General features: G+C 45.6%; 3 protein-coding genes across 3 annotated transcripts; 1 reads left to right on the forward strand and 2 right to left on the reverse strand.

Moving 5' to 3' along the window:
• The first annotated feature begins 60 nt into the window (after positions 1-60).
• Positions 61-6614, forward strand: cunh2orf69 (chromosome unknown C2orf69 homolog). Its single transcript, XM_007541609.2, has 3 exons — positions 61-926; positions 4105-4334; positions 5042-6614. Exons 1-3 carry the CDS (start codon positions 636-638, stop codon positions 5505-5507), a joined length of 987 nt encoding a protein of 328 aa, XP_007541671.1. The 5' UTR covers positions 61-635; the 3' UTR covers positions 5508-6614.
• stk17b (serine/threonine kinase 17b (apoptosis-inducing)) lies at positions 6483-12621 on the reverse strand. The gene is made up of 8 exons (XM_007541608.2): positions 12372-12621; positions 12035-12200; positions 10135-10347; positions 9920-10058; positions 9133-9259; positions 8837-8885; positions 8482-8661; positions 6483-8231 (listed from the first exon to the last, which is right to left on the reverse strand). Exons 2-8 carry the CDS (start codon positions 12154-12156, stop codon positions 8009-8011), a joined length of 1053 nt encoding a protein of 350 aa, XP_007541670.1. The 5' UTR covers positions 12157-12200; positions 12372-12621; the 3' UTR covers positions 6483-8008.
• A 3259-nt stretch (positions 12622-15880) lies between these two features.
• Positions 15881-26533, reverse strand: LOC103130270 (E3 ubiquitin-protein ligase HECW2-like). Its single transcript, XM_007541610.2, has 14 exons — positions 26398-26533; positions 26218-26314; positions 26062-26145; positions 25107-25189; positions 24039-24159; positions 23316-23429; positions 23063-23215; positions 22877-22975; positions 22097-22226; positions 21877-22023; positions 21016-21130; positions 20030-20115; positions 18734-18846; positions 15881-18041 (listed from the first exon to the last, which is right to left on the reverse strand). Exons 1-14 carry the CDS (start codon positions 26462-26464, stop codon positions 17930-17932), a joined length of 1521 nt encoding a protein of 506 aa, XP_007541672.1. The 5' UTR covers positions 26465-26533; the 3' UTR covers positions 15881-17929.
• Positions 26534-26754: the final 221 nt, after the last annotated feature.

Genomic DNA, 26754 nt, shown 5'->3' on the forward strand with positions numbered 1-26754 from the left:
GTCTGTGTGTGTGTGTGTGTCCAGGTGACAGCTGGAGAGGCACCAGCAGCCCAGAGGGATAAGGGTGGAAGAAAATGGATGGATGGATGTTATGATCAGCAGCTGCTCAAAACATAAACAGCCTTTTCATTAACTTTGACACTCATATGAGTAAAATGTGCTAACGCCGTGTTAGTCATACTTGAGTACAATTTTTCGGTACTCTACCCACCTCCGTTAATTTCCAAAGTAATTTAATGTGCATTTCTTAAAGGATTTAGTTCCGTGCTTACTGTATTTATTTGGTTCGCAGAAAAATGTCGCTAAAAAGCTCTCTGGTTGACCATCACCGTAACCGGAAGTAGGTCGGCGTGACTCATCTTGTGTTGTATCTTTGTTACAGGACGTACAGAAGCTGCTGGTTGTATTTGTGATAAACAGCGCCTCTCTGTGGTCACAAATGGTCTCTAGCTGTCACTATTTTAATATATTTCTTTAAAAATGTGCTACAGTGTGAGGCGGGTCATTTTTGCTAACTGACAGAGTATTTATTTCAGTTTGAGGTTACAGGAAGTAGTTGTGCCGCCAGCTAGCAGCAGTGTTTACTGCCTGCGCAGAGGAGCAGAAAACTGTCAACTCATGTTGGTTCGGAGTCCATGTTGACTTCCAGAGCAGCAGCAGCCGTAGCAGCGGGCATCACTCTCATCACCGTGGCCGAACACATGAGCTCCGTGGCGGGAACCGCTCACTGTGGGCTCCGTGGGTCGCAGGGCTCCGGCAGCCCGAACGAGAGGCGACTGCAGCGGCTGGTCGGAGTTTCCGGCTGCGGTCCGAACCGGGTCAACGACCTGCTGCTGCTGCGGCCCGAATCAGACGAAGAGAGCTGCTCCGGAACCAAGGAGAGGGGCAGCAACAGACACGTTGTCTTCTTCCATGGAGACATTCAGGTCAGATTTTACCCGGGAGGTTTTTGCTCCTTCCCGCTGCTCGAGGTCCGCCAGGGGCGTTACTAAGCTGCACAGCTGAAGGGGGTTGGGCCCAGAAAATAAATACAACTATGTGACGAAAATTATTTTCAAATAAAAGCTAAGATTTCAAATATTAATAACACCGCAAAAGGAAAGAAAAAATACGTTCATCTAAATCAGTCAAAACTTGAGTTTCACTCAACTCACAATTGTATCTTGATACAATGAAAATTACAGAAACTGAAAAAATAAGGAAACATTTGAACAGTATGAAAGTAATTATTTCAGCTGTTTTCTGGATGTAAGTAAATGAAGAATTTTGAGCTTCTTGTGTTGAATAGTGCATGTGTGTTGGGGAATTCACAGTGTGATGCTGCTTCTGGACAGGTTTGATAGATTGGAAAACTATTATCACAGCCCGAGTGCAGATATTTATTTTATACAAGTGTTGACAGTAAAAAAAAAAAAAGACTCACAATTGACAGTAAAAAAGTTAATAGTAAATATTAATATTAGTTGACATAAGCCTAAACATGTGATCACAGTAAGAAAAATGTTAAACATAAATGCTGCATTTATGTTTGTGTCATTTTATTCAAGGCAACTGATCTGTACATCAGGAATCGGCTAGTAAACCTGTTCTGTGATCGATTGGTAGTGTCTCCATCCTCCACTAGGGGGCGTTCGCCTCTAGGGAAGAACATAACATTTATTCAGCCTCTGGTAACATTTCCAGAGCAGCTCTTTGTTCCGGCTCAGAGGGAGCGACTGGCTGTGGTCTCGACATCTCCAGCTGGGAAACGCTCGTCTCCCTCCATTGTTTACTCACAAACACTGAGTGTTTTCACATTCAAGAGTTTTGTTTGGTCTAGAATAAAAAATAAAGCTTTGGGTTTTAGTTCAAAATATGAAACTGTTTAGTATGTGAAGTAGGATCATGAATATGTTTATAGTTGGTTTAATCTGCAGTAAATCTCATATTTCTACCTTTATAACAGATTTCATGGGTCAGCACCGACTGGTTGCTGCTGAACTCGTTTCGTTTTGACATCAAACCGTTTTCCTTCTCCTTTGACCTCCAGTGACCCCACAGCGCTCCATTTCCCCTCAGTTTTCCTGACTTACAACCCGCTCATCCATTGTTAGCGGCTCATTAGCGCGTTAGCATTCCCGTGGCATCCCGGTTTTCCCAGAGACCTTTGTCCTGTGGGATGCTCTGACGGTGACGTTAGCATGTAAATAACCTGAATGAGGTCGTTGTGCTCAGTCCCGCTCGGCCCTGAAGAGACGCTTGGGATGAAACGGGTCAAAGGTCACCGGGTCGCTGGGCTCTGAGAAATATGGGAGACCTGGTTTTAATGGATCTGAACTCAGAACCTTTATGTTCTGGTTTCTGAATCTTTGGATTGTTTGATATGATGCTTCCTCTGTGTTTCTGCTGTTTAAATCCAGAAACGTTCCTGATTTCAGCCTCAGGCCGACTTTCAGGAAACGTTCCGACTCAAACTGCGGAGCAATGGGGGTGTGAAAACTTTACTGCACTCAGAACATCATCTAACAGCTTTTTGTTTTGTGCTGTTTACAGTTAGAGTTAAAATCATGTTTCTGTAATTTTATAAACATAAAATGTGGTTTTTAAATATCTAAACTTCAAATGTTAATTAGCTGGTAAATTAGCTAGCCTGCAGTCTGCTGCTGAACAGCGAAGCTGCTCGTCTCTTAGCAGCTGCAGTTTTAAAACCACAACACCGTAATTAGAGTGATGGATGGATTTATAACCAAATACTCAAATCTTTTTCTCCAGTAAGACATTTTAAGGACCTAGTAACTCTTCAGAGGGTTATTTAGTAACCCTCCTGAGGATCCCTCGTACTCAGGCGTACTGTCTGTATTTCGGTGAGCTGTCCACATTATTTGAGATTTCATCAAAGAACAGACATTGCCTACATTTCCAGTGACAAATTCCTTCATTTCCCACAATCCCAATGGATACTAGCAGGTTTGATGAGCTAGCTGGGGCCTGCCAACTGTCAGTGCGGCACAGCAGCAGATGGATTGTTACGTGATGTAAGATGTGAGGCTTTGAAAGCCTCCGTCTGTCTGACAGACACTCAGCCTTAGCATTTCCTTCAGAGACCAATTAGTCGACTAGTCAATTCTTTTCTCTGCAATTACTTTTTTCTGGGCCAGTCGACTAGTCGCAATCACATGACAAAACAGATTTTTCCAAAGAAATGAAAGAAGGTGGACTAGGTGAGTTCGTCAGAAAGCTCAAATTGTATAAAAATGTAAATAATTTAATAATAAAGAGAAACTGTAAATTATAGCATAGGCTACCACAATAGGGGCGTTGCGCGGCGCGGTGGTTAGCGCAGCGCGGTGGTTAGCGCAGCGCGGTGGTTAGCGCGGCGCCCCGCATACAGAGACTTTAGCCCGCGGTAGTCAGGAGTCCGACTCCCGTCCTCCATCCGCTGGGCCCAGGCCTCTCTGCCCCCTTACAGTCAGATTGCTGTTAAATAAACTAGTCCCAAAAATAAATCCTTTAAAAAAAAAAGACTACCACAGTAATGTGCGACAACGCGGCTTGATGTCAGGCTTTTTTATCCCCCAACTGATCAGCGTCATCCTGCGTGTTGAAGCTTTTAACCTGGCAGCTTTACGCTCTTGTAAAGAAAAGGTTTGACTACATCTGGAAACTAAGTCCAAGCTTCATCCTGAGGGTCTGATAGAGGCGATGTCTGCCGCCGTCTGCATGTCGGTTCAGAGAGCCGCTGCTGATCAGCGGAGCATCGGGAGGAGGAGCAGCAGGAGGAGCAGCAGGAGGAGCAGCAGGAGGAGCAGCAGGAGGCAGCGTTGAATTCAACTGTAACCAAACGGGATCCGTTCATAATAAGTTTGGTTTGTGATGTTCCAACAGCACCAGTGGTCAGTGTGATAATTTGACTCCTATACGAGTAACTACCCAGAGATCATCAGCATCAGCCGCGCTTACGTCACTATGATGTCACCGCGACTAGTCGACATCGACTCGACTATTATCATGATGTAGTCGACCTTAAAAAATATGTAGTCGTTCAACCTCTAACACCCAGTGGTTATTTTGTGAGGTTGCACTCTGGACATTGAATTAAAAGCTTTTGTTTTTTTCCGTTGGCAGAACTTCAAGGAGGAGATGGCCCTGCAGCCAGAGGCGGCTCAGTGGCTGTCCTGGAGTCTGGAGCAGGTGGCCCTGGTTCTGGGCCAGCGGTTCCCCAACAGGAACATCTGGGTGGTCAAAGCCTCCCGCATGTACCTCAACAAGTTCAGCTGCTACCAGAACTTCGTGGAGAGCAACATGTTCGGCGCGCCGGAGCACACCGCCAACGGCGGAGCTTTTCACCAGCTCAGGTTGGTTCTCTTCTCCATCGGCCAGCGGTCGGTCCAGGGATCAGTCGGTCCGATTGGACCCAGGAGGTTCTCCAGGCAGGAACATGAACGGAGGAAAGATCTGGGGAACTAATTCCTACTTCCAGACTCTTTCTGTCATTTGTTCAGTTGATGAAGATCTGCTTTAGTAATCAACTTCACTTCACCAAGAAACCCAATGACTGTCCATCCAACCGACTGTCCATCCAACCGGCTGTCCATCCAACCGTCTGTACATCCAACCGTCTGTACATCCAACCGTCTGTACATCCAACTGTCTGTACATCCAACCGTCTGTACATCCAACCGTCTGTACATCCAACTGTCTGTACATCCAACTGTCTGTACATCCAACCGTCTGTCCATCCAACCAACCGACTGTCCATCCAACCGTCTGTCCATCCATCCTGGTTCTGACCTGTTGAATATTGTCTGGACCGTATCAGAACTCGAAATGGTTAGCTTCGTTACTGTGTTGTTAGCGTTAGCATAAAGTCCAGAAATGAACAGAAAACCTGCTGAGTTCTGAACTAAAAGCTGCAGAAATCTTAATTTCATTTCAACGCTTTGGATGTAAATATGATAATGTCTGTTTGAACCTTTAAACTCTTCAGGAAGTAGAATCACAGCTGATGGTCCTCCAGATGATGATGATGATGATGATGATGAGACTCTTCTTCTCCTGTCAGGTCGCTGCTGACCAACGCCATGGAGCGGGCCAATCTGTCGCCTGCAGGGGGCGCCGGCGGCCTGCCGCCCGGGTTCTCCCTGACCCTGGTGGGCTTCAGTAAGGGCTGCGTGGTTCTCAACCAGCTGGTGTACGAGCTGCCCGGGGCGCGCGCCGACCTCAACATGGCCGCCTTTGTGCGGCGGATTTCAGACATGTTCTGGCTGGACGGGGGCCACCCGGGCGGCAGCCGCACCTGGGTGACGGACCGCGAGACGCTGCGGGAGCTGGCGGCCAGCGGCATCTCCGTGCACGCGCATGTGACCCCCTACGAGGTGCGCGACCCCATGCGGGCCTGGGTGGGCCGCGAGTACGGCGTGTTCATCCAGACCCTGGAGGAGCTGGGCGCCTGCCCCAGCAGGAAGCTGCACTTCCAGGACGAGCCGCCGTCCATCCAGAACCACTTCCGAGTCATCCTGGAGTTCTGAGTTCTGCTTCCTGTTTTGGTCTTAGAACTTTACGAACGTGATCGGAAACATGTTTACATTTGATGAAACGTGAAAAATTCATGTTAATTTAATATTTAACCTAATTATATCTGATGTAGCATTCAGAGTACAGAGGACCAGAAATGACTAAATTAAACATCAAGTTAAATAAATAAATGTTTGATTTAATAAACATAATAATAACCATTGCCCATCAATGGTTCTTGATGGGCAACTTTGACTGCAGGCACAGGAACCATAAATAAACACGATTAATTTTATGCATCTAAATTATTAATTTTCACATTTTATAAAGTGTCATAAATAAATACACATGTATCTATTTGATGAGCCAATATGTAATTTTGTCTCTTTTGGCCCTCCGTACTGGAGGTAAACAGCCTCCTGTTTCATTCCTTCAGTCTGAACCCAGGGTTTATTTTTCCTCCTTTGATGAACAGAACTCGACCCGACTCGGTAGAACCTGTAGGTAGAACTGTGAGCCTCAGAACAGATCCGACCCGGGAAACAGTCTGGATCAGAAGGCCCGGTCAGATCATCTGCATTTTGGGTTTTTAAGGACTCATTAGGACCGGCTGTGAGGTTCTGATCCGGTCAGGCTGTGGCTGGTATCGGACCAGTTCTGATGGGCAGAACTGGGAGTGTAGGGAGGAGGTCCAGAACCAGTTTGGATCGGGCCAGCCAACCAAACATCCAGTTCTGGTTTCAGCAGCTGAATGTTGATCAATTTTTTCATCCTGAAATTAAAACTGTTCAATAAAATCTCTAAATGATTGGCGTCCACGATGATGAAGCTCCTCCCCTCTTCATCACCTCCTCCTCTTCCTCAGTTAGTGTGACGCCAGCAGCTCGTTTTCCTGTTTCTGCTGAATGTAACTTCTGATGCATTCCTTGCTGTCGTGCTGCTGGTGCCCAGCAGGGGGCGCCACGGGACAGACACGCCACACTGATGCCGTTTTCTACAACTTTAATGAGCTTTTCCAGTTTGCTTTGTGACGCCTACAGATTAGCCAGCAGTTATCAGATTACAGATTATTTCTTCTGTTGAAGATGTAATTACGCTCAAACATTAAAAAACATAAAAATAAAGTTACATCCTTTCAGCCGTTGGTCTCTGTGCTTGTGGCTGATTTGACTGGAACAGGAGGAATCAGCAGAACAAACATGGAGGTCCAGTGAAGCAGCTGATGTCAGGCCGGCTCCCTGCGGCGGCGGCGCGGGGTGTCCCGGGACGGGGCGTCCTCACAGAGCCCTTTGTCCCCTGCGGTGAGGTCATGAGGTCAGCCGCTGTGGCACGCCGCCTCTCACTTCCTCTGCTCCCTCGTTTCTCTCCTTCAGCTGCCCAACGACTCAAACTCCTTCAGATTCTTCCTGCAACACTTTTCTACTTCCTTCAGATCCTTTCAGCATAAAAGCCTCCTCAATCAGCTGCTTCCCTCCACAATTGGCCAACATTAAGACATGAGCTCATTGTTTCATAAAACATCCAGAATCAGTCCAGCACATAAATAACATTAATAATAATAACAACAATAGCAGGCTGTGGCAGGCGGAGCGGCGCCCTGAGATGATCACTCTGGAATGGCTGCAGACACGCCCCTTCCTTCCTGCACAGGAAGTAAGTGCTACAGAGAAAGAGACGTACGGAGGCTGAGCGGCGCGAACACGATGCTAACTGACAAACACAAAAACTAACGATCAGCAAAACCCAAACTGCAGGAAACAGAAACGCTGCTAGCTCCTCCACTGAAATCCTCCAGACCACCAGGGGGCGCCGACCACCAAACCATCTGGAGCCAGGCCCTCAGGAGGAAAGTTGGAGGAAGGAAGAAAAATACTTCACATCTTTTTCAGATACAGTTTTTTAGAATATAGAACAGCAGCATATTTTCGTAGGTAATATTACCGACTGCAGGCTCCCCCTAGTGGAGCGGAGGACTGAGTTTACAACGTTTCATACTGGATGTCTTTGCTGTTTTCCATTTTGTTTGTTTCCTTCGTAGAGTTTTTCTGTTTTTGTTTTGAAATATCATCGTTCAAGTGTTTGCAGCTAGTTTTCGGCGTTAGCTGCGGCTGTTAGCCGCCGTACGTCCTGACAGGAAACGGTGTGCAGCGCGGCGTGCGAACATCAGCTGCTCTACAACTAAACCCTGAGCTACGTTTGGGTGCAGAGATCCGGCGGGGAGCGGCCGGCGTTACGAACGGTTCTGCTGGTGACGGCAGCAGGCGGCTCTTCCAGGTGACCTCGACAGGTTTTCCTACTTTAAGGCATAGATTCAAACTGCATAGATTTCCCTAAATAGATGCTGCAGTGCAGCCGTCATGGGGGAGGCGTCCAGCAGTGCTGCTGGACAGAAACAGGAAGCCGTTATCTTTGGTTGGACTGGAGGATCAGTGAAGCAGATTAGAGCTTCTGGAGCTTAAAACTATTTAAAACAGAAGAAGAAGAAGCCGTCTGCGCCGCGTCGCCTCAGGCGTCTTCAGAAGTCGCCGTCTCCGGTCGTCTCCTCCTCCAGGCGGAACCTCTTGGCGTGGGAATGGGGCGAGTCTAGGAAGTTCTCCTTGTCCTCCAGCGGCGCCGCCCACTTGGCGCCGCAGCTCCGCTCCCGGACGGGCCGGACCAGAACCGGCTCCGAGTTCAGACATGGCGGCTGCTGCCACAGCCACGGGTGGCTGAGGCACTCTGCGGCACTGGGTCGGTCCCTGCAGGCCAACCAGAGGTCAGAGGTCAGAGGGAAACAGGTCATCAGAACCTTTGGCTGATCCAGATCCACATTGACTCAAACATTTATCGCTCCAGAAAAACGTCTCCAGAGGTTCTGAAAAGTGGCTAAATTTGGCAAGAAACTCGCTGAGAGAGCAAAAATAATAACAACAATGATAATAATGATAATAACAACAGACTTTCCCAGTAGTCCGGTCCGGTCCGGTCCGGTCCCGGTTCTGTACTCACTCTGGCGCCTTGACCAGCAGCTTCCTGATGAAATCGACGGCGAGTTCGGAGACGCGGCTCAGCGCGTCGCAGCTGTAGTCCACGTTGACCTGCGACACGTTCAGGTACGTCTCCTGCTTGTCGTCTCCGAGGAACGGCGACTCGCCCGTCACCAGCATGTAGGCGATGACGCCCACGCTCCTGCAGGCGGAGCCGACAGCCGGGTCAGAACCAGAACCACAGCAACACCGGATCCTCGTTCAACGTTTCTCTGATGTTTCGTAATGTTTCATATTTCAGGTGAACAAACTCGGTAAATTAAATCTAACCGGACGTCCTGATACTGTTGCCATGGTTACCCCGGCCCATAACTCACCACAGGTCCGTCGCTGTGGTGATCGGCTCGTAGTTCAGAACCTCTGGAGCTGAAACACAGGAAGTCATTCAGAGCGTTTCATCACTTCCTGTTTCCTGTGCTGACAGCAGGACTGGATCAGCCCGAGGAAACGGTTCCAGTTTTAAAACAGATGTGAAAAGTGTGGAGTGCACCCGAGGTCAGCCCCTTTCCCCTGAAACCCAAAACCAGCAGAAAGAAAACCTGGAATCTGCTTTCAGTTTGTTACCATTGTTTGATCACCGGGTCACACCGGGCCGGACCGGGTTGGGTCTTACCTACGTACTCGGGCGTTCCCAGGATCTCTCGCAGCTCGCCGGCCGTCCCCAGGCGGCGGGCGAGGCCGAAGTCGACGATCTTGATGTCGCCCGGCGGGGCCAGGCTGGTCAGCAGGATGTTCTGTGGCTGCAGGAGAAAATGGAGGACTAGTTCACCGGACCGGGTCAGCATGTTTACCCAGCCATCGCCATGGCAACACACTGTACTGAGCGTTCTTCTAACAATCATTAGCAGGCCGACTCTCCACTCTGACTAATATTTGCTTTCAGAACCATCAAAGAATCAAAGAGGTCTGGTCCGGTCCGACCCGGTGAGCCCGGTTCAGGTCAGGTTCAGCCGCCGCTCCCTCTGGTCCGGGCTTTAACTGGACCGACCCAGATCAGCAGAACCTCAAATCAGATGGATGAAAAATCTGCAGAGAATGGAACAGCGTTTCTATTGGTCGCCATGGGGATGAGCGAGCGTTTCTATTGGTCGCCATGGGGATGAGCGAGCGTTTCTATTGGTCGCCATGGGGATGGGCGAGCGTTTCTATTGGTCGGGTCGTGAAGCGGTTCTGGTCCGGAGAACCGGTCCAGCAGCAGTTTGTTCATTTGCTGTCACACCAGAATAAACGTTTCATAAACTTTAATAAATGAAATAAAGTAAATAAATTTAGTTTAACTTTTTAAACATGGAGTCAGAAAATTAAACATTAAAAAAGGAAATTGTACCAAAGAACCCAGAGAAAGTCTTAATGCTTAAATGACCCGCTTCATGTTCTGGTTCTGGTTGTGTGTGTGAGACCTTGAGGTCCAGATGGACCAGCTGGTTCTGGTGCAGGTGTTGGACCCCCTCCAGGGTCTGTCGGATCAGCCGGGTCACCTGGGCCTCAGGCAGCAGCTCCTCCGAAACGCACAGGTCGAAGATCTCCCCGCCGGCGGCGCTGCAGACAGAACCGAGTCAGAACCGGGTCAGAACCGAGTCAGGACTGTAACCCGGCGGGCCCCAGGTCCACTCACTACTCGAGCAGCAGCACCAGGTCGTGGTCGGTCTCGTGGGCAGCGTACAGGTTGACGACCCGCGGGCTGTTCCGGGCCAACTCCAGAACCGCCATCTCATGGACGGCCTCGGCCCGGCAGTCCCGGCCCCGCCTCCTCTTCCTCAGGAACTTGGCGGCGAACTCTTTCCCCGAACTTTTCTCCACGCAGCGCTTCACCACCGCAAACTTCCCCCTGGGTCAGAGGTCAGAGAAAACCCACTGAGGACCCGGACCCGGTCAGAACAGCAGACCCGATTCCCCGGAACCGTCTGTCTGCAGGTTCTGCTCGTCAGCTACAGTTCTGTGCAAAAGTTTTAAACCAGCCAGACTTGCTGCTGGTTCTGGTTCTGATCCGACTGGACAGGAGGAAACTATATTTATGAAAAGGAAATATATAAAAATATTAGATTTATTAAAATAATAAAAATAGATTTTCTGGGCAGAACAAAAGTAATTTTATGTGGAAAAAAAACAACAACAAATCATATTGATGAGAACGCCGTCACCATGGCAACACAGATCTTCAGACAGTCTGTGGATTTGTAGATCCAGATCAGGTTCTGATCATCAGAACTGGATTCAGTTCCTCCCAGAACCAGTCGGTCCAGTCCAGTAGATCTAGGCCACCCAGATGCTGCAGCTCAGATCAGATCCCAGATGTTCTCCACACAGACGCTGACCACATCTACTGTCTCCACCTCTAGACCAATCTGAACCAATTGGGCCAGGCGGTTCTAGAAACCCAGAAAACCAAACTAAATCCTCCAGGTAGAGGTCAAAGTTCACTCTGATGCTAACAGGCTAAATGTGACGCTAACAGATCCACTCTGGGATCGGCTGGTGCTGCCTGGCAGCCAGCGGTCCAACTTCCAGTCCGGTCCAGTTGGTTCCTCCAAACTGGATGATGCAAACGCCGCCTGATCTTAGATCAGCTGGAAGCTTCCTCCACTTCCTGTTTCAGACCTCTACTTCCTGTTTCAGACCAACATGGAGTCCAGTTCTCCTTTCTGCGCTCTGGTTCTTCCTCACACCGATCACACCCAGCACAGCGCCAGCAGCCTTCACATGACCGCAACAGTGGTTACCATGGTTACCGCGGTTCCCGGTTAAAGTCCAGAGTCCAAAGCATGGCGGCCAGAGCAGCAGACGGGTCATAAATCAGCAGTCAGTCAGTCAGTCAGTCAGGTGGCAGGCTGGTTCCTGTCTGCTGATCAAAACCTGATCACAGAAAAAAACATTCCTCTGAAAACACCAAACAAAAAGAATCTGATTCCTTCTGATGGGTCCAGTTGGATAAACCATGAGAACCTGGACCGGGTCGGACCGCACAGCCTTAAGAACAAACACTGGGTTTATAGAAACATTAAAATATAAATATTAATATTTAAACCAGATTAAAACCCACAGGAATAACCTGCTCAAACCAGGACGACCAGAACCAGAGACCCAAACAAAAAACAGATTCACAAATACAAAAATTATCATAAAAACTGAAACCTTAACAGGAAATATGGCAGAAATATAATTTTTTTATCTTTATGTTTAAACAAATGAAGGTTTTACCAATCACAAACTAAAACCAGATAATAATAAAATTGGTAAATTCTGCTGTACTTAAGCTGTAATATGAATTAAAATGTTCTATAACGATTCTTATTTCTGTAATAAAAGTTTAATAAATCATTTCCGCTCTCATCTCTCTAAATAATTTACATTTTTTACTTTTTTCTCACTTTCAGATCAGATCATGAGCTAAAGACTCATTAAAAGCTGCGAAATGTCCCTTTACTGCAGAACCGGAACTATCAATATGAGGTCATGGTCCAGTTCGGTTCAGGCCAATCAGTAGAACCGAACCCGATCAGAACCGAACCGCTCACCTGCCCAGCTCTCCGGTCACCTCATAGGCGATCTCCAGCGGTTCGGAGCTGATCGGGGTCTGGGTCTCGGCCAGCAACCCGGCGGGCAGCCCGCTGCGGCTGTCCAGCCGCCTCCGAGACATCCCCCGGTCCTCTGGTTCCCCGGTCCGGTTCCGAGAGTTCAGCCCTGCGAGAGAGCAGAACCGAGCCGCAAGGCTAGTTAAGGCTGGTCACCATGCTACGGGTTAACTCCGGTTAGCCAACTGTCGCCAAGTTAGCTCGACGACTTCTAAAGCATCCGGTCCAAAAGTGAGTTCGAGCGGTTCGGTTCCTCTCGGTTCCACCTGGCCGAACCCACCTGGCTGTGAAGCGATCTGAACGGCTGGTTCTGGCTCCTGTTAACCTGGTTCGTTGGTTTATCCGGAGCCTTTTCGATCATTTTTACATCCCGTTTGACACCTTTCAGACACGTCACTGCACTGCGGCGCATGCGCACTGGCGTGTTTGGATTAAAGTTTCAACAGTTTTCTTTCGAACAGCCATGGGAATTCCGTTTCCTTCCCGGGATCTGAATCATTTGGCGAATGTCTTTCCATTCCTGCGGACCTTTACATAGATGTTGGTAAAGTAAAAACTGACCTCAAGTAAAAGTACTTGAGGTCAGTTAAGAATATATCGAAGTTCTCACTTCGATATATTCTTACATCCAAGAAACTACTCAATTAAGAGTTAACAGTATTTGGCATAAAGGCTACTTGAGAAATGGGTCATGACATCTGATTTAATGTTTTAAAATTATGTAATAAATAAAAAATGAAACCTTTTCACAAGTCATTTAGGAATTATCTGATCTCCTGGCTGAATTATAATATATATACATCATGGTTTTTATTTTTGCTCTTAAACAGGTTTATAATTCAGCACAAACAGTAAAATTCAACATTTTTAAATGTAAATCAATTTCCATGAAGAAACATTTCAATTTACTCTTTATTTAAAATCTCAGCAGGAGTTTTGTTTCAGTCACAACTTTGTTAAAAGTGTTTCTGTTCTCATTATGACTGCTGAGCCCAGTTCTCTGGAGGAAAGTAAGTACACCCTGAGGAGCAGCAGCAGGTCGCGGGTCTGTGCGTCACTGTGGAGGAGTTTTGAAGGGTTGTGGAGGGTTTTCCTGGATGAATGGCCTATCTAAAGTCTATAAGGTGTGGAGTAGTTTTCACAGTACTGTAAATGTTTTAACTTTGTTTTAACCAAACAGCAGTTCTTATGTGCCTCCCCGGTTCTGATGCCACCCTGCGTAACCGCCCTTATCAACCTGCTGGCGACAGCCTTTGATTTCTGCTGATCAAAGCGTAAAAGCTCTTCCTGTAATCTGACTGGTGGCCTCCTCTGTATATGATGGAAAAGGTGTTGCACCCAGCAGGTTGACACACATGGACTGTTTGAGGAGTGGTACTGTGGGCCATTTCCGTAGCAACCGGTGACTCAGCCCCATTTCAGGCTCTCGTTGTGTCCTGTATTTTTCCACCCGGCCAGCAGGAAGTTGGTAGATTTTCTTGCAGCAGCTGCAGTCGAAGCGAGAAGGCTGAACTTAGCTTTTGGTGTTTTAATAATCTGATATGGAAAGTTTATAAAACACATCTTAATCACATCTTAACCAGCAGTACCAGCGGCTCATTCAGGAGGTCCAACAGAACCAGAAAACATCCAACATCCTGATAATCTGGGAAAATGTTCTGGAAGGACGAAGGCTGCAGCAAAGCACGGTGGTGGCAGAGTAATGCTGATGGATCCTGAAGATCCAAAAGGCTCAAAGAAACTAAATGAAGGCCTAGTCAAAGTCCAGACGTATTTAGCTGAACCATTCAACTGGAAACATGATGGAACATTATGAGCATTAAGCTCTGACCTGGAGGTCCAGTCACGTATTTAAATCTTCAGAGTAACTACTTACACTTAAGTAACGTTTTTGAAAAAAACGTACTTTTAGGAGTATTTTTACTACGCTGTACTTTTACCTCATTGATTTTATTGCTGAAGTAAACAGGAAAGTTTCTGATTTTCTGAATGTAACCAGAATCAGACCTGCAGCTTCTGTTTAACTTTCATTTTACTGAATGAAACTCATTTAGAAACATTTTCTTCTGCCTGATTTTATTTTTGTTACTTATATGAGTTATCATATTGATCCATAAAATACCAAAAATTTAAAGTTACATTTTGGTCCATCTGATGATTAAATATTAAATGACTGATAATTTGATCACTTATCAGAACTTAACTTTTTACCAAATGCTTTTTTACTCAGAGTAATTTCTTGGATTGCTACCTTTTACTTTTACTTGAGTAAATTTATTTATCAGTAATTCTTGAGAATAAGGACAAAACAGGTCCTATGGATAAAGCACCAAATTTGAATAAAATATACACAAAATATATTTTTTTCAAATATCTGACTAAACTAACCTGGGTCATGTGAGCACAACAATGTATATTTTACTTGTATTTGCTGAATATTTTTTTTTATTTTAAACATTGTAGTCGGTGGATGATGCCTGTAAAATCCCTTGTCCAGGAGCAGAACTCAACACATTATAATAGTTTAAAACAATTAAATAAATACTAAAATTATATATTATGACAATTAAGTATAAGTAGTCATATAAATAATTATAAAAGTATCAATACATTGAATTAAAATTCATTTTTATATATTTTCCAACTCCGTTGAAATTTGTCCCTAGTTTTTGTCAACACCGTCAGACATGAAAAGAATGTAAAAAAAAATCAGGCATTATTGGGGGGCACCAGAACTTCTGAGGACCCCATGACGTTGTCTTTCTTCCTTTGCTAAGAGGCTAGTTAGCTCTGGTTAGCTTATGTTATTCTTTAGTTTTTTTCGTTTTATTCCTAAGTTGCTTGTCACAACCATGATGTGTCAACTCCATAACCGACAATTTACAAAACTTTGATGAAATTTTGTGAAATAAAAGCTTAACTTTGGTTTAATGTAAAGATTTCATGGACCTGATGAGCTACAATATGGCCTCCTTCAGAATAACATCATATAAATTGAGGTAGTTTGGCTTTTTGTCAACTCCATCAGACTGAAATTGTCAAATCTCACTTAATTGTGCAATTAATTCATTTTAATGTATTTTACATGAATTGCATTACTTCACATGTACCAAGTTTTTCATTTTACTCACTAGTTTGTCACCACCTTCAGTTCTGTATCAACTCCGTCAGATGGCCTTTTTGTTGTTTTTTGTTTTAAATATTTATTTTGTTTCTTGAGAAGCATTTGTCTGTAAAATGAGTAAAAATATCACTAATAGAGTATTTTAAAAATTATTTTATATTTATTTTTGTCAGATGTTGATGACAAAGTTCTGGGTCAGATCGATTAAAAATGTAATTTAAAAAAAAAAATTGCAACTGGGAGCCTGCACCTTAGCATCTTTACATTTTCTAAACATTATTTGTCATATTTGCATACATAAGGTTGAGAAATAAAAAAAAATATGGGAAAATTAAAACCCATTTTGTCCCTATTCTCAAGAATCACTGTTATACTCTTGTGTTTTGTGCACTCTGGCCTCCTCTGTATGAATTTATGCTAATTTGTTTCAGTCAACCTGGATGAGCCGCTGCTTCTTCCTGCGCCTTTTGAACCTTGTGTTTTGCTTTAAAGAATATTTAGTTGGAAATTTTGTTTTTACTATTTTTAAATCAGTATTTGTTTTGATGAAAATTTTAATTTTTCAAAAATATAGCTAGAAAAGACAAAGAAAATGTAAATCATTGGTTATGATGATCGCTTGGTTAGGGTTGATAAACGGTAGTAGAAGAAGAAGAGTCCGCCTGTCGTATCAAATGCTCCTCCGGTTTCTTTTATTACAATCGAAGTGAAATGGAGACAAACACACAGGCGCCTTGCATAGAGTGGAGTTCTGAAAAGTGCGTCCGGGTCCGGAGGGAAATGTTCCAGAACCTCCAGGTCCGACCGGAACCTGAAGCTCCTCATGCACAAAGTTCCCCAGACATGAACCCAGAGGTGAGATGAGTCGGACCGGACCAGAACCGGCCTCCCGGTCCGCTCCGCCAGGCCCGAAGCTTTGGTACAATCGATGCAAAACGGAGATATTTTCACACAACAGACAGACATTTACACACAGAGACTCATGGTTCTGTACACGGTTCTCCAAACCCAGGTCCAGTCAGCTCATTACTAAGATAGACGGTTCAGAACCATGCTGGCCCAGCGGGCCGACCCGAACCGACTTTACCAGACCCTGACCCAGATCCGTCAATGGAGAGCAGAAATCCTCATGCACAGGAGCTAGAAAGGCGGCACTACTTCCGCATGCAATATGGAGCTACAACACAGCGCCACCTAGTGGTCTCTGCCAGGAGCAGCTCACGGAGCCGCACCGGACAGACCCTGCATGCAGGATTGGACTGGGAGCACTGGGAGGAAAGTGAAACCACCGCGGCGCCTGTGGTCTGACTCCAACAGGCTTCCGTAGATTTAACATGCAGCGTTTCGCGCGGGAGGACAGACGGATGTCTTATCTTACATTTTGGACAAAGAACAGCGTTTTACTGAGGACATGTCCCGGAAACGTTCATGTGTCCCAGTTAGGAACAGGAAACCATCAGAGGCACTGGGAACAAACCTCACATTCAGAAACTCAGCTGAGCTTCGCAAAAACATCCGGGCTGAAGACATTGGACCGAGAATCAGGCAACATCTGAACAAACGTCATCAACAGGTCAGACGCACCAGCTAGCTGCAGCTCTGCGGCGTCCAGGTGTGTTGGCGCGACGCAAAAATGGAAAAACATCAGCAGTGACCTCAGAGGAGCAGCTGTTCAGTGGTGGGCAAAACTAACTCAGCTGTTATTTCCAGTAACGCTGAAGCGCTACATCAACAGGGTGTTTAGCAGAAGCTCATGCTAATCATAAACACTAGTTCAGCTAATACAAAATCACTATACCAACATGTGATTTAGCAGAAGCTAATGCCGATGTGCTAATCATAAACAGAAAGAACAAACTGCTGCTACTTCAAAATGAGAAAACAAACTACTTGAACAATTAACAGTCGATAACTTTATTAGAACAACCCAGTAAACTATCGCTTTGGAGTTTATCTGGAAAAATTAGCTTAGCAGGAGCTAACTGTGCTAAACATATTGAAAGTTAGCAAAAACACTAAAAGAGAAACCAGATCTGCGTTTAGCGCAGTAGCGGGAGCGTGCCCACCTCTACAGCTGCAGCTGGTCTGAACTGGGTCATCAGCAAAACCTGGATCCAAACCCAGCAGAACTGAGCAGAACCAGAACCCGGTCACAAAGCCGAGAACCTTTGACCTGAACAGAACCAGGTAATATTTATTATGGCATTCATTATGTTCTGACTCCGGCCCGTCCAGCTCCAGCCGTCCAGAACCTTCTGGTGTTCTGGACTCGTACATTCAGCTGCAGGTTTGGTACATTCGCCACCGCGTGGGAAGTGATGTCATCTGTTAGGAGGAAGTGGAGATTCCTCTGGGAGGAAGTGAAAGTATTGCTCATCAGAAAGGTGTGGAAAGTACCGGGCTCTCCAGAACCAAACCCATCAGAACCCGGCCCGTCCTCCAGGAGCGGGTCCAGTTTGTGCGAACAGGTGAGTGAGTGCAGGTAACCCCAGTGTGAAGGTCGGCCGGAGCGGCTGCTGAGATAAAGCACACATGTGGCTCAGTGACAGAAATGGGTTCACATGAAACGAGAAACTTTACAACATCCGGCGGTTCTGGTTCTCCGTCCGTCTCCTCAGAGAACCGGAGCGGCGGAGGAGCAGCAGGTTGATACGCCGTCTGTTTCTTCTCTGATTCTCCTCAACGAGAGCATGGGATTTCCAGACGCTCCGGAGTTACTCCAAACCGAAGGTGCTGGTCTCCTCCACGGCCGTCACCAGCTTCTCATACAGCATGGAGAAGGACGGGTAGGGAGGCAGGTCCAGCCGGTTGAAGCAGGTATGAGCCCTGAGGGACGGAGAGACGGCATCAACACCAACCAAAAGGTTGAACTGAATAAACCAACAAACGGAAGGATAAATCGATGGATGAACTACTCTTGAGGCTAAATGAAACAGATTTAACCGACTCTGAAAAGTAAAAACTGACCAACAGTCTCTCAGAACGATCGTTCACAGAATCAGCAAACGTTTCGTTGCTAAAAGTCAACAGGGTCAAAGGAAACCTGAAGAGAACACTGGACCAGAAACCTGCAGACAGCTTTTCTGATGAAGTGAGAGCCAGCAGACGGAGCAGCAGAACCGGGCCAGAGGTCCAGTTGGAGTCAGAATCTGGGCTGCTGGTACTAACAAGGTCAGAATCACCTCCAGAACCTTCTGACATCACAGAAAGCCAAAGGACATAAACCTGGACCAATCAGAGCTGGTGGGCGGGGCTTAAACAGGAAACCAGTCTGAACTGGGAGGCTGTGGTTGGTTGTTTATAACTCTCACTGTTTAAGATGAAAATAAAAAGTGAGATATGAAAATGTGTTTCCATTTAGCTGCCCAATAATTCAGAGAAATCCTCCTCAACAGTCTAAATCCCACTTCTACTTTCTTAAACTGTCATGTTTGACGTTTATTTGAGTTGTAACTAATAAGATGATCCTCCGGTCTAAGAACTGAGCTCACAGTGCAGCGTCTCTCTCCTCGCCTCACCTGGGTAAAGACGTGATCTTCCCCCACTTCTCCACGCAGAACCTGCGCGGTCCGTTGCTCCCTCGCAGCGAGGCGAAACCTTCGTAAGGAACGCTCGACGTTCCCGTCACGAACTGCAGCAGAAACAGGAAAACCGTCAGCTGCTGAACAAACAGGAGGATTCACAAACAGGCTGCATCAATCATTCCGCTCTATTCTGACTGCCTAGTCAAAGTCCAGTCCGGTTGTGAGGTGTGAATGCTAGTCGACCTTTGACCTCTGGTCCTACAAACCTCGATCTGGGTTCAGTTTGAATGTGAACGCTAAGCGGACCAGAGACCGCTCCAGAAGCAGGAAATGGAATACAGCACAGGGCATTCTGGGTAAATACAACCAAAGCTAACGTGCTAGCCTAGCGCTAGCAGCAGAAATGGCTCCTGGTCTTTAGCCAAAGACTAAAGAGAAATCCTCCAACCGCTAAAATCCTCCATCTTGTTTCCATCTGGTGAAGAAGGAAGTTGCTCTCAGTGTCTTCAGAGGTTTTTGTGTTGTTTCCTTCAGTGGTTCTTGGTGCAGCGCCCCCACAGGCCAGGAGGGGAACAGGTTGGTTTGACTCAGAACCACAGCAGCTGGAGGTGAAGCAGGTGATGGACTTCTGGTTCCAGCAGAACCGGGTCGACTGGACCATCAGGAAACAGTCTATCATTCAGCTGATTGGAGTTCAATATCAAGATTTCATGATCAACCGTACCAAAGGCTTTTAATAAATTAATAAAATGTGCTGCAAAGTTTGTTTTTAACTACAAAACCAACTAAATAATGATTGATTGCAGATAACTTTATCAAGACATGTATTAGTTTTGGCAGGATCAGTCCCCCATATGAGGATATTTTAAACTGAATGGCAAATATCAAACGACGGTTTTGTTCCCCAGTCGAGTCTCAGATTATCAGCTGGAAACAAATCCTTAAAGAGGAAGGAAACGCTCTGCAGGTTTATTGTTTAAAATTATGTAGAGAGAAACTACTGACCCACTTCAGGGATTAAAATATTATAATTTATATCTTTTAGTAGCTTGCATCTTAATCCAGCTGGAAATTTAAGGTAGAAACTATAAAAATGAATTCATGCTGCATCAGCTGATCTGTTTTTATTAATAAAAGCCACAGCAGCTGCCATAAAGTCCAGATTGGTTTCCTCTCAATGTCCCATAACAATAACTAATATTTAACAATAATAATGATAACGGTGCCTGTTATGTAACGCATTAGCCTCACTGTGGCAGTCCCTCCACCAGGGGGCAGCACCTCTCCTACCTGCAGCAGCCGCAGCCTCTGCTCATTGTTGAACCGCTCCACAGCCGCCCAGAACCAGCGGATCACTATGTGGTTGTCATGGTAACCTGAGGGCAGAGAGACGATGATGGTGCATGACTCAGATGGAAAAAAAAACTCTTCCTCCTCCTCCTGCTGCTGCGACTGAGCAGCTCTGCTGCGATCAAACATTTTAACACAAAATCAGAAAACAATGAAAACCATCTGGAGTCCATCAGCCTGCAGCGGAAGATTAATCCCAGATAATAATAATAGAAAATAATTTTAATTAAAATTAATAAAATAAATGCAAAAAATGTAATTAAAAATGTATTAATTAAAAATAAAAAATCAGAAATTGAACTTAAAGAAAATAAAATGATGCCCATTTTGAAGCATCTATTTAAAAACTGCAGAATTTAAAGTAACTTCTTCAGATTTGCTTGAGGTGGTTTTTGTTTCTTCTGAATCTTCCAACAGGAAGAGGAAACAGTTCAACAGTTCAGTCCAACGTTTCCTGTGCCTTACCAGAGGAACCAAACTCTGACATTTCTAAGTCTCTCAATTGTTCTGCGATGTCTAGCAGCCTCTACTTCCTGTTTCCTGCCATGCGTAGCGTCACCGTGATGACATCACGCTTAGCGTAGCCTGGTCGACTCCAAAGCAGCAGATGGAAACTCACATCATTAATATTCTCATTTCTGACACATTTTAAAAGTTTGACTCTTTCACATCCTTTTGGTTTTAGGTGAAGATTCAATAGTCCTGATGACGATCTGACATTTTTACACATTTAAGGCCTGAAAAGGACCAGATGATTAATGTTTATTATTGTTACTATTTAAAACATAAAAGCTTCTACGTTTTTGCTGTTTTCTGAACTTGTGCATTCAGTCACAGGTCTTGTTTGTGTGGGAAGTAATTTGATCAGGCAGGAGGAAGTGAGAGTGTTGTTGATCTGAAAGGTGCGGAAGGCCTCTGCCTCGTACCTCCTCTGTACTCGGTGTTGTTCCTCCAGTCGGTCAGGTCGATCTCTGCTGTTCCTGCGATGACCAGCTCCAGCTCCCGGGCATCAAACACTGACACCAGCCGCACGTCCACCACCTGACGAGCCGCAGCACACACACACACACACACACACACACACACAGAGGCAAACACAGACATGAGACCCAAACCATGAGACCCAAACCAAACGTTTCCAACACCCATCTGCTGTTTCTTCATGGAGAAAATCTGTTACTAAAATCAATGAAGCGACACATGAAGTCAAACATAAAGATTCAGAAAGTTTGTTTTCAAAGGAAAATTTAAAAACTAAAGAAACAAAAAGACAGAAAATCATGAACTAAAAGTACCATTAAGCTAGCTTGTGCTGTTTAAGCTAGTAGCCAGAAAAACCAGCTAAAGTTACTCAAAATGCTTAAAATTGATTTAAAAGTTTAAATCTGATATTTTTGTGTTTTTAGGTTTTGTTACAATGTTTCATTTTATACTGTTGTACATAAGTACAACAGTATAAAAGTACAAATAAAATGGATTATTATTAAAGCTAACTGTCATATTAATGTGTTACATTTGTTATATATTTTTTGTTTATATAAAGGTTCTCAAGACCCAGCTTTTATTTTGATAGGGTACATCCGCTTATTAACAGGTGAATGTTAGCTAAATATTTAGTTTATAGATAATTTATTTTAGTTTGCAGCCAGATATGTAGCTTGTTAACCAAGTATTTTGTCAAGTTAAATGTTTAGTTTACCAATGGTTATTTTTAGCTAGCTCAGATTTCACTTAAATACTTTGCTAGCTCAGAGCTACAGCTTTAGCTTGGAGCTACGTAGCGGTACCTCATAAAAGCCTCGGACCAGGCTCTCGGTCTGCTGCGCCACGCCGCGCTCGATGCGCCACTTCACCATGCGCTCGATGTATTCCTTCTTGTTCTTCTCGGACACAGGGATTCCCGCCCCGCCGGGCTTCAGCTCTCTCTCTGTGATCTGCAGACAAACAGCCGGTGGGAACTTTGGACAGACACCGGTCCGTTGTAAGGGACGCGTTTAGGGGACGGACCTGTCCGAAGACTTCCTCGTTGACGGTGAAGGTGAGGTCCAGCATGTCCTCGATGTCGTTGTCCTTCATCCACTGCAGGCTCTGGTGGAACTCCTCATCCAGGAACTCGAGGTCGCTGAGGTCACACGGGCTGCAGGCACACAACCAGAACCAGTTTATGGGCGGTACCGGGTTTCTAAAGGGCAGTACCAATCTGCTCTTCCTTCTCCCAGCGCTAACTAGAAACCACCAGCTCCCGGGAGGCGGGTCTTAAAGCTGTCAATCAATCTTGTGTGGAGCTTCTCGTCCCTCCCCTGTTCTCTGCTACACTGCAGCTAGCATAGCCTGCCATGAATGCTAAGCTAGTTAGCATGGCCACCATTAATGGTGGATAAATGGTTTTCCTGTTGGTCCACCATTAGCACATTTAGCGGTGAGTACAGGAGGATGATTAACAGCACTAAGGCCCGCCTCCTGGCTCTGATTGTTTGGTGTTTCCTCAGACAGTAGCAGCAGCTCAGGGAGATCGATGTGTTCACAGTTTATCTGTCTCATAATAAACAGTTTGAACAAATATGGAAAAATATATATTCTTGATAAAACCTACTGCAGCTTCAAAGGAAAATAAAAACTGTGCACTGTAAAATATTCCTAAAAGTTTTAGCCCCTCTTCTTCAGTCCACAGAGGAATTAATCTTTGCATGAACTAATCATTTTCCCTACACGCGTTTATCAGCCGGATGGTTCTGGTGAAACTTTGGGCCTTTCCGACCCGGTGACGCCACTGGAGGAACCACTCACATGCGCAGGAGGCCTTTATAGAACGGGCGAGTGAAGAACGCGTCCAGCAGGTACTGATGAACCAGAGCCAGGCCCAGAATCCGCCCGCTGAACCGAAACCTGGATGCAGACAGAACCAGAGCCATTCTCAGAACAACCATTAAGCTGCTGGTCCGCAGCAGACAGGAAGTGCTGACAGGAAGTCACCATTCGTGGTGGTTGTCCACAAAGGCGGACATGGGGCTGATCTGCACCGTGTACGTGTCGTTGGCCGAATACTCGAATAAACCGTAGTACGGGTTGAAGAGCTCTCTGGACACCAGGAAGAAGAACTCTCTGGACGGTCCGCTGTAGTCCAGCCTGAAACACACAGTGACCTGGAGTTCCTCAGGGCGCGCTGCTCGGCCCGCTCTCATTCAACAGAACCAAACCTCGGACCATCAGGCATCGTCTTCCTCACCCGTCCTCGCCGACGAAGCTGACGTAGAGTTTACTCCTCTGCAGGTCTTTACGGGAATAACACATGATCTGGTTGAAGGCGTCTTCCAGCAGGTGATCTCTGCGGATGATGAGCCTGGAGACAAACAGCAAGAATAAAATATTGGTAAAATGAAAAACAGAAAGAATAAAACAGAATAATACATGTAAAGTTGGTTCTGTTGGTGTCATTTTTACCTTAAATACATTCTGTTTGGACTTTCCTAACATTTCCAAACACAAAAGAAGAAATCTAAGACTTTTTCCATTGGAGTTCCTTCAATATCAAAAGAGCCGAGATAAAGTTTGTAACTTTACCAGAATCAGTCGACCATATTTGTGAAATTACCACTGTGGTCTAGTTAAAGTTCATGTTAATGAACAGAAAAACCTGTTATAATTCCTGCCTGAGCGTCTAGATATTCAGTATCCAGTTCAGATGCTTTATTGATCAAATATTGTGAAAGATTCAGAAATAAGTGGGTCTAAAAAATGTCATACTAAATATGAAATATGTCCAGATTCAGATTTCATCATTGGTCTTAAACTGCATTCAGTGAACTGTAAATATGTTCATTCTTTATGTTTTTTATTGATATTTAAGAAATTAAAAACCATCTGGTTACTTTCCCAGCTCATGTGTAAAAACATAAATAATCATGTTAAATGATGAATCATGCTGTAATCTTGTATTTTTCTGACATACTTGACTTTTCCCGGCCCCTGCCCGTAGCCCTTCGTCTCCAGCTTCCGGTAGAAGTTCCTCAGTTTCGCCTCAAAGTCTCTCTTGTACGGAGCGGGCGCTCGCGCGTTGGCGCGCGGCGTTCCTGCAGCGAACGGGATGAAAGTCAAGGTGCGGCAGAGACAGGAGACCATCAGCAGATTAAACCACATCACTCCAGAGCAATCAGAAACACTGATGCAGGTTAATCCTGGATTGGTTTGCAGCTTCAGACTCATCGGATTCTCTTCAGCTCAACTGCAGCAAACATCCAACAAACCAAAACAATCCGGAGGAGTTTGTTTGTTTCACACAATTTAATCTGAGAATAAATTAATCTGCCTGGAAGGTGTTTGGTTTTTCTTTAGAAGATAATCCAGATCCTGGGTAAATTCAAGCGTTTTTCTGTTAACTCTGTATTTTTGCTCAGTTTGACTAAAACTAAACTCATAATAAAGTTATAAATGCTTTTAGAACCTTATTGCAAATGATTTGAGTTTAGATAAGAGAACAAAATGATGGTTCATTTTCCATAGATGAATGAACACTTTCCACATTGTTGTTCGTTCATTTGTCACAGTTTGAAGCTAAATATTTAGCTCGTTAACTAAACATTTTGTTCAGAGTATTTAGCTCTCTAAGAAAATATTTCCTGAAAAGTTGCTAAATGTAGCAGCATACAGCCCTGACTGGCTCCGCCCCTCATCCCTGATTGGCTCCGCCCCTCATCCCTGATTGGCTCCGCCCCTCATCCCTGATTGGCTCCACCCCTAATCCCTGATTGGCTTCGCCCCTCATCCCTGATTGGCTCCGCCCCTCATCCCTGATTGGCTCCGCCCACTTTGCTGTCACACAGGGTTCAAACTTTGAGACGTTCAGAACATGTGAGGTCTGGAGCAGGACGTTTCCAGCGTATTTACAGGACGTCTGGCTTTTTATTACTTTCTGAACAAACAAAACAAATTCTTATCGAAATAATCAAAACTTTTTATTGCTGTTGTTTAATAAAAGCTGTGAATGCAATAAAGTGTGAGCAAACAGAGACAGATTTACCTGGAGAGCTCTGAGGAGAAGACAGGCTGTAACCTGGGTGGAGCAATGGCGGCACATATGACATCACTTCCTCCTCAAACAGGCTGGAGACAAAGCATGAGAGGTCAAAGGTCAGAAAGGAGGCAGCCTAAATTCAGTCTCTCAGCAGAACGAATCCAAACACTGTGAGGAAAACATGGCGGACTGGTGAGCTTAAAGCAGAATGAAACTTTGTGATATTTTAGATTTTAATGAATAACTCCATCAGGCCTGTGCTAGCTTAAATTACTACGCAGGACTGGAGGCTCAGCGGTTAACAACAGAAACAGTTTTCACCTGCTTCTCTCCAGCTTGAACATGAAAACACTGATGTTGCTCCGCCAATCACATCACAGCTGAAGCTAACGGTGGAGGAGCAGGAAGAGAAACGCAGCCGCGTTAGCAAACAAACTGAACGCAGAAACATCATATCAGCTGTCACATCTAAATCAATTCAAATTCAGAACTTTTTAATGCAACCTGGACACAAATGGAGAAATTTTAACCGTCGTCACAGTCGCGTCCCGTGTGTCGCATATCATCCAGAGTAGAGACGACTTTCGCCTGTCGCTGTTGATCATCGCTCCCCTTACGTTGACTCTATCGCCCATTATAGACACAAAAAGTTAGCTAGCTTAGTATGTTAGCTGCTTAGTATGTTAGCTGCTAACATACCAAGGGCATGTTAGCAGCTAGTTAGCGGTAGCTTCAACCGCCTCAAACCACAGAACAAAATGAAGATGTCAGTGAAAGACCAAAACTTTTGACCGTCTCGTGACAAATAAACTACAAATAAGATAAAATTGTTCTGTCATGACAAAACTTAGGAACTAGAGTCTAAGGTCTGAGTTTTAGATCCTTATTTAAAGTCTAAATAAGGACGTGTGAACCCGGTAAATGGTTCCAGAACCGGTTTGGCTCACAGATCGGGTCTCACCTCAGCAGCATGACGAGGTCGGCGTCGCTGGACAGACGGCCGAGTCCGTTGACGCCCTCGCTGCGGATGAACTGGACCTTCTCCCTATGGACACACAAAGGGTTAAACAGGCAGGGATCCGGCAGGGTCAAGGGTCAAAGGTCGTGTTCAGGTTACTTTAGGGAGTGGTTCCTGGCTAACTCAGGCTGCCGCTCCTGTAGGACCTCAAAGATGTTGGGTTGCCGTAGAAACGCCACTATCTTGTCATTGTAGGCTGGAGGCAGAGGAGAGAGAGAGTCCAGGTGTGTGTCCAGGTGTGTGTTCTGTCCAGAACCGGACCCCGCCCGGCGGACTCACCCACAGGAACCACATCGTGGTACGGGCTGCGGCTGGACCCGCTGAAGGTGCTGGAGGGCCGGGGCATGGCGGGCAGGCCGCTCTGCCGGGAGTCATCCACCACCTGAGAGAGAGCGGCGGTTCAGGACGCAGCCTGGTTCTGGACCCGACCCAACACCCAGGGTTTATCTTCTTAGTTCTGGCTGGTTCTGGTTACCAGGATCTAATTAGCTGCTGAGATTCTCCCATCCGGTTTGGATCGGACCGGATCGGATCGGCAGAGTTTGCTGATAAGCGGCTCATTATTCTGGTTTTTATTCTGACAAGTTTCTCTGATTACAAACATGGATCTAAAGGTGATCTTAGTGGATCTGGTCC

The sequence above is a fragment of the Poecilia formosa genome, unplaced genomic scaffold (genome assembly GCF_000485575.1).
Source record: "Poecilia formosa unplaced genomic scaffold, Poecilia_formosa-5.1.2 Scaffold619, whole genome shotgun sequence".
NCBI lineage: Eukaryota > Metazoa > Chordata > Actinopteri > Cyprinodontiformes > Poeciliidae > Poecilia > Poecilia formosa.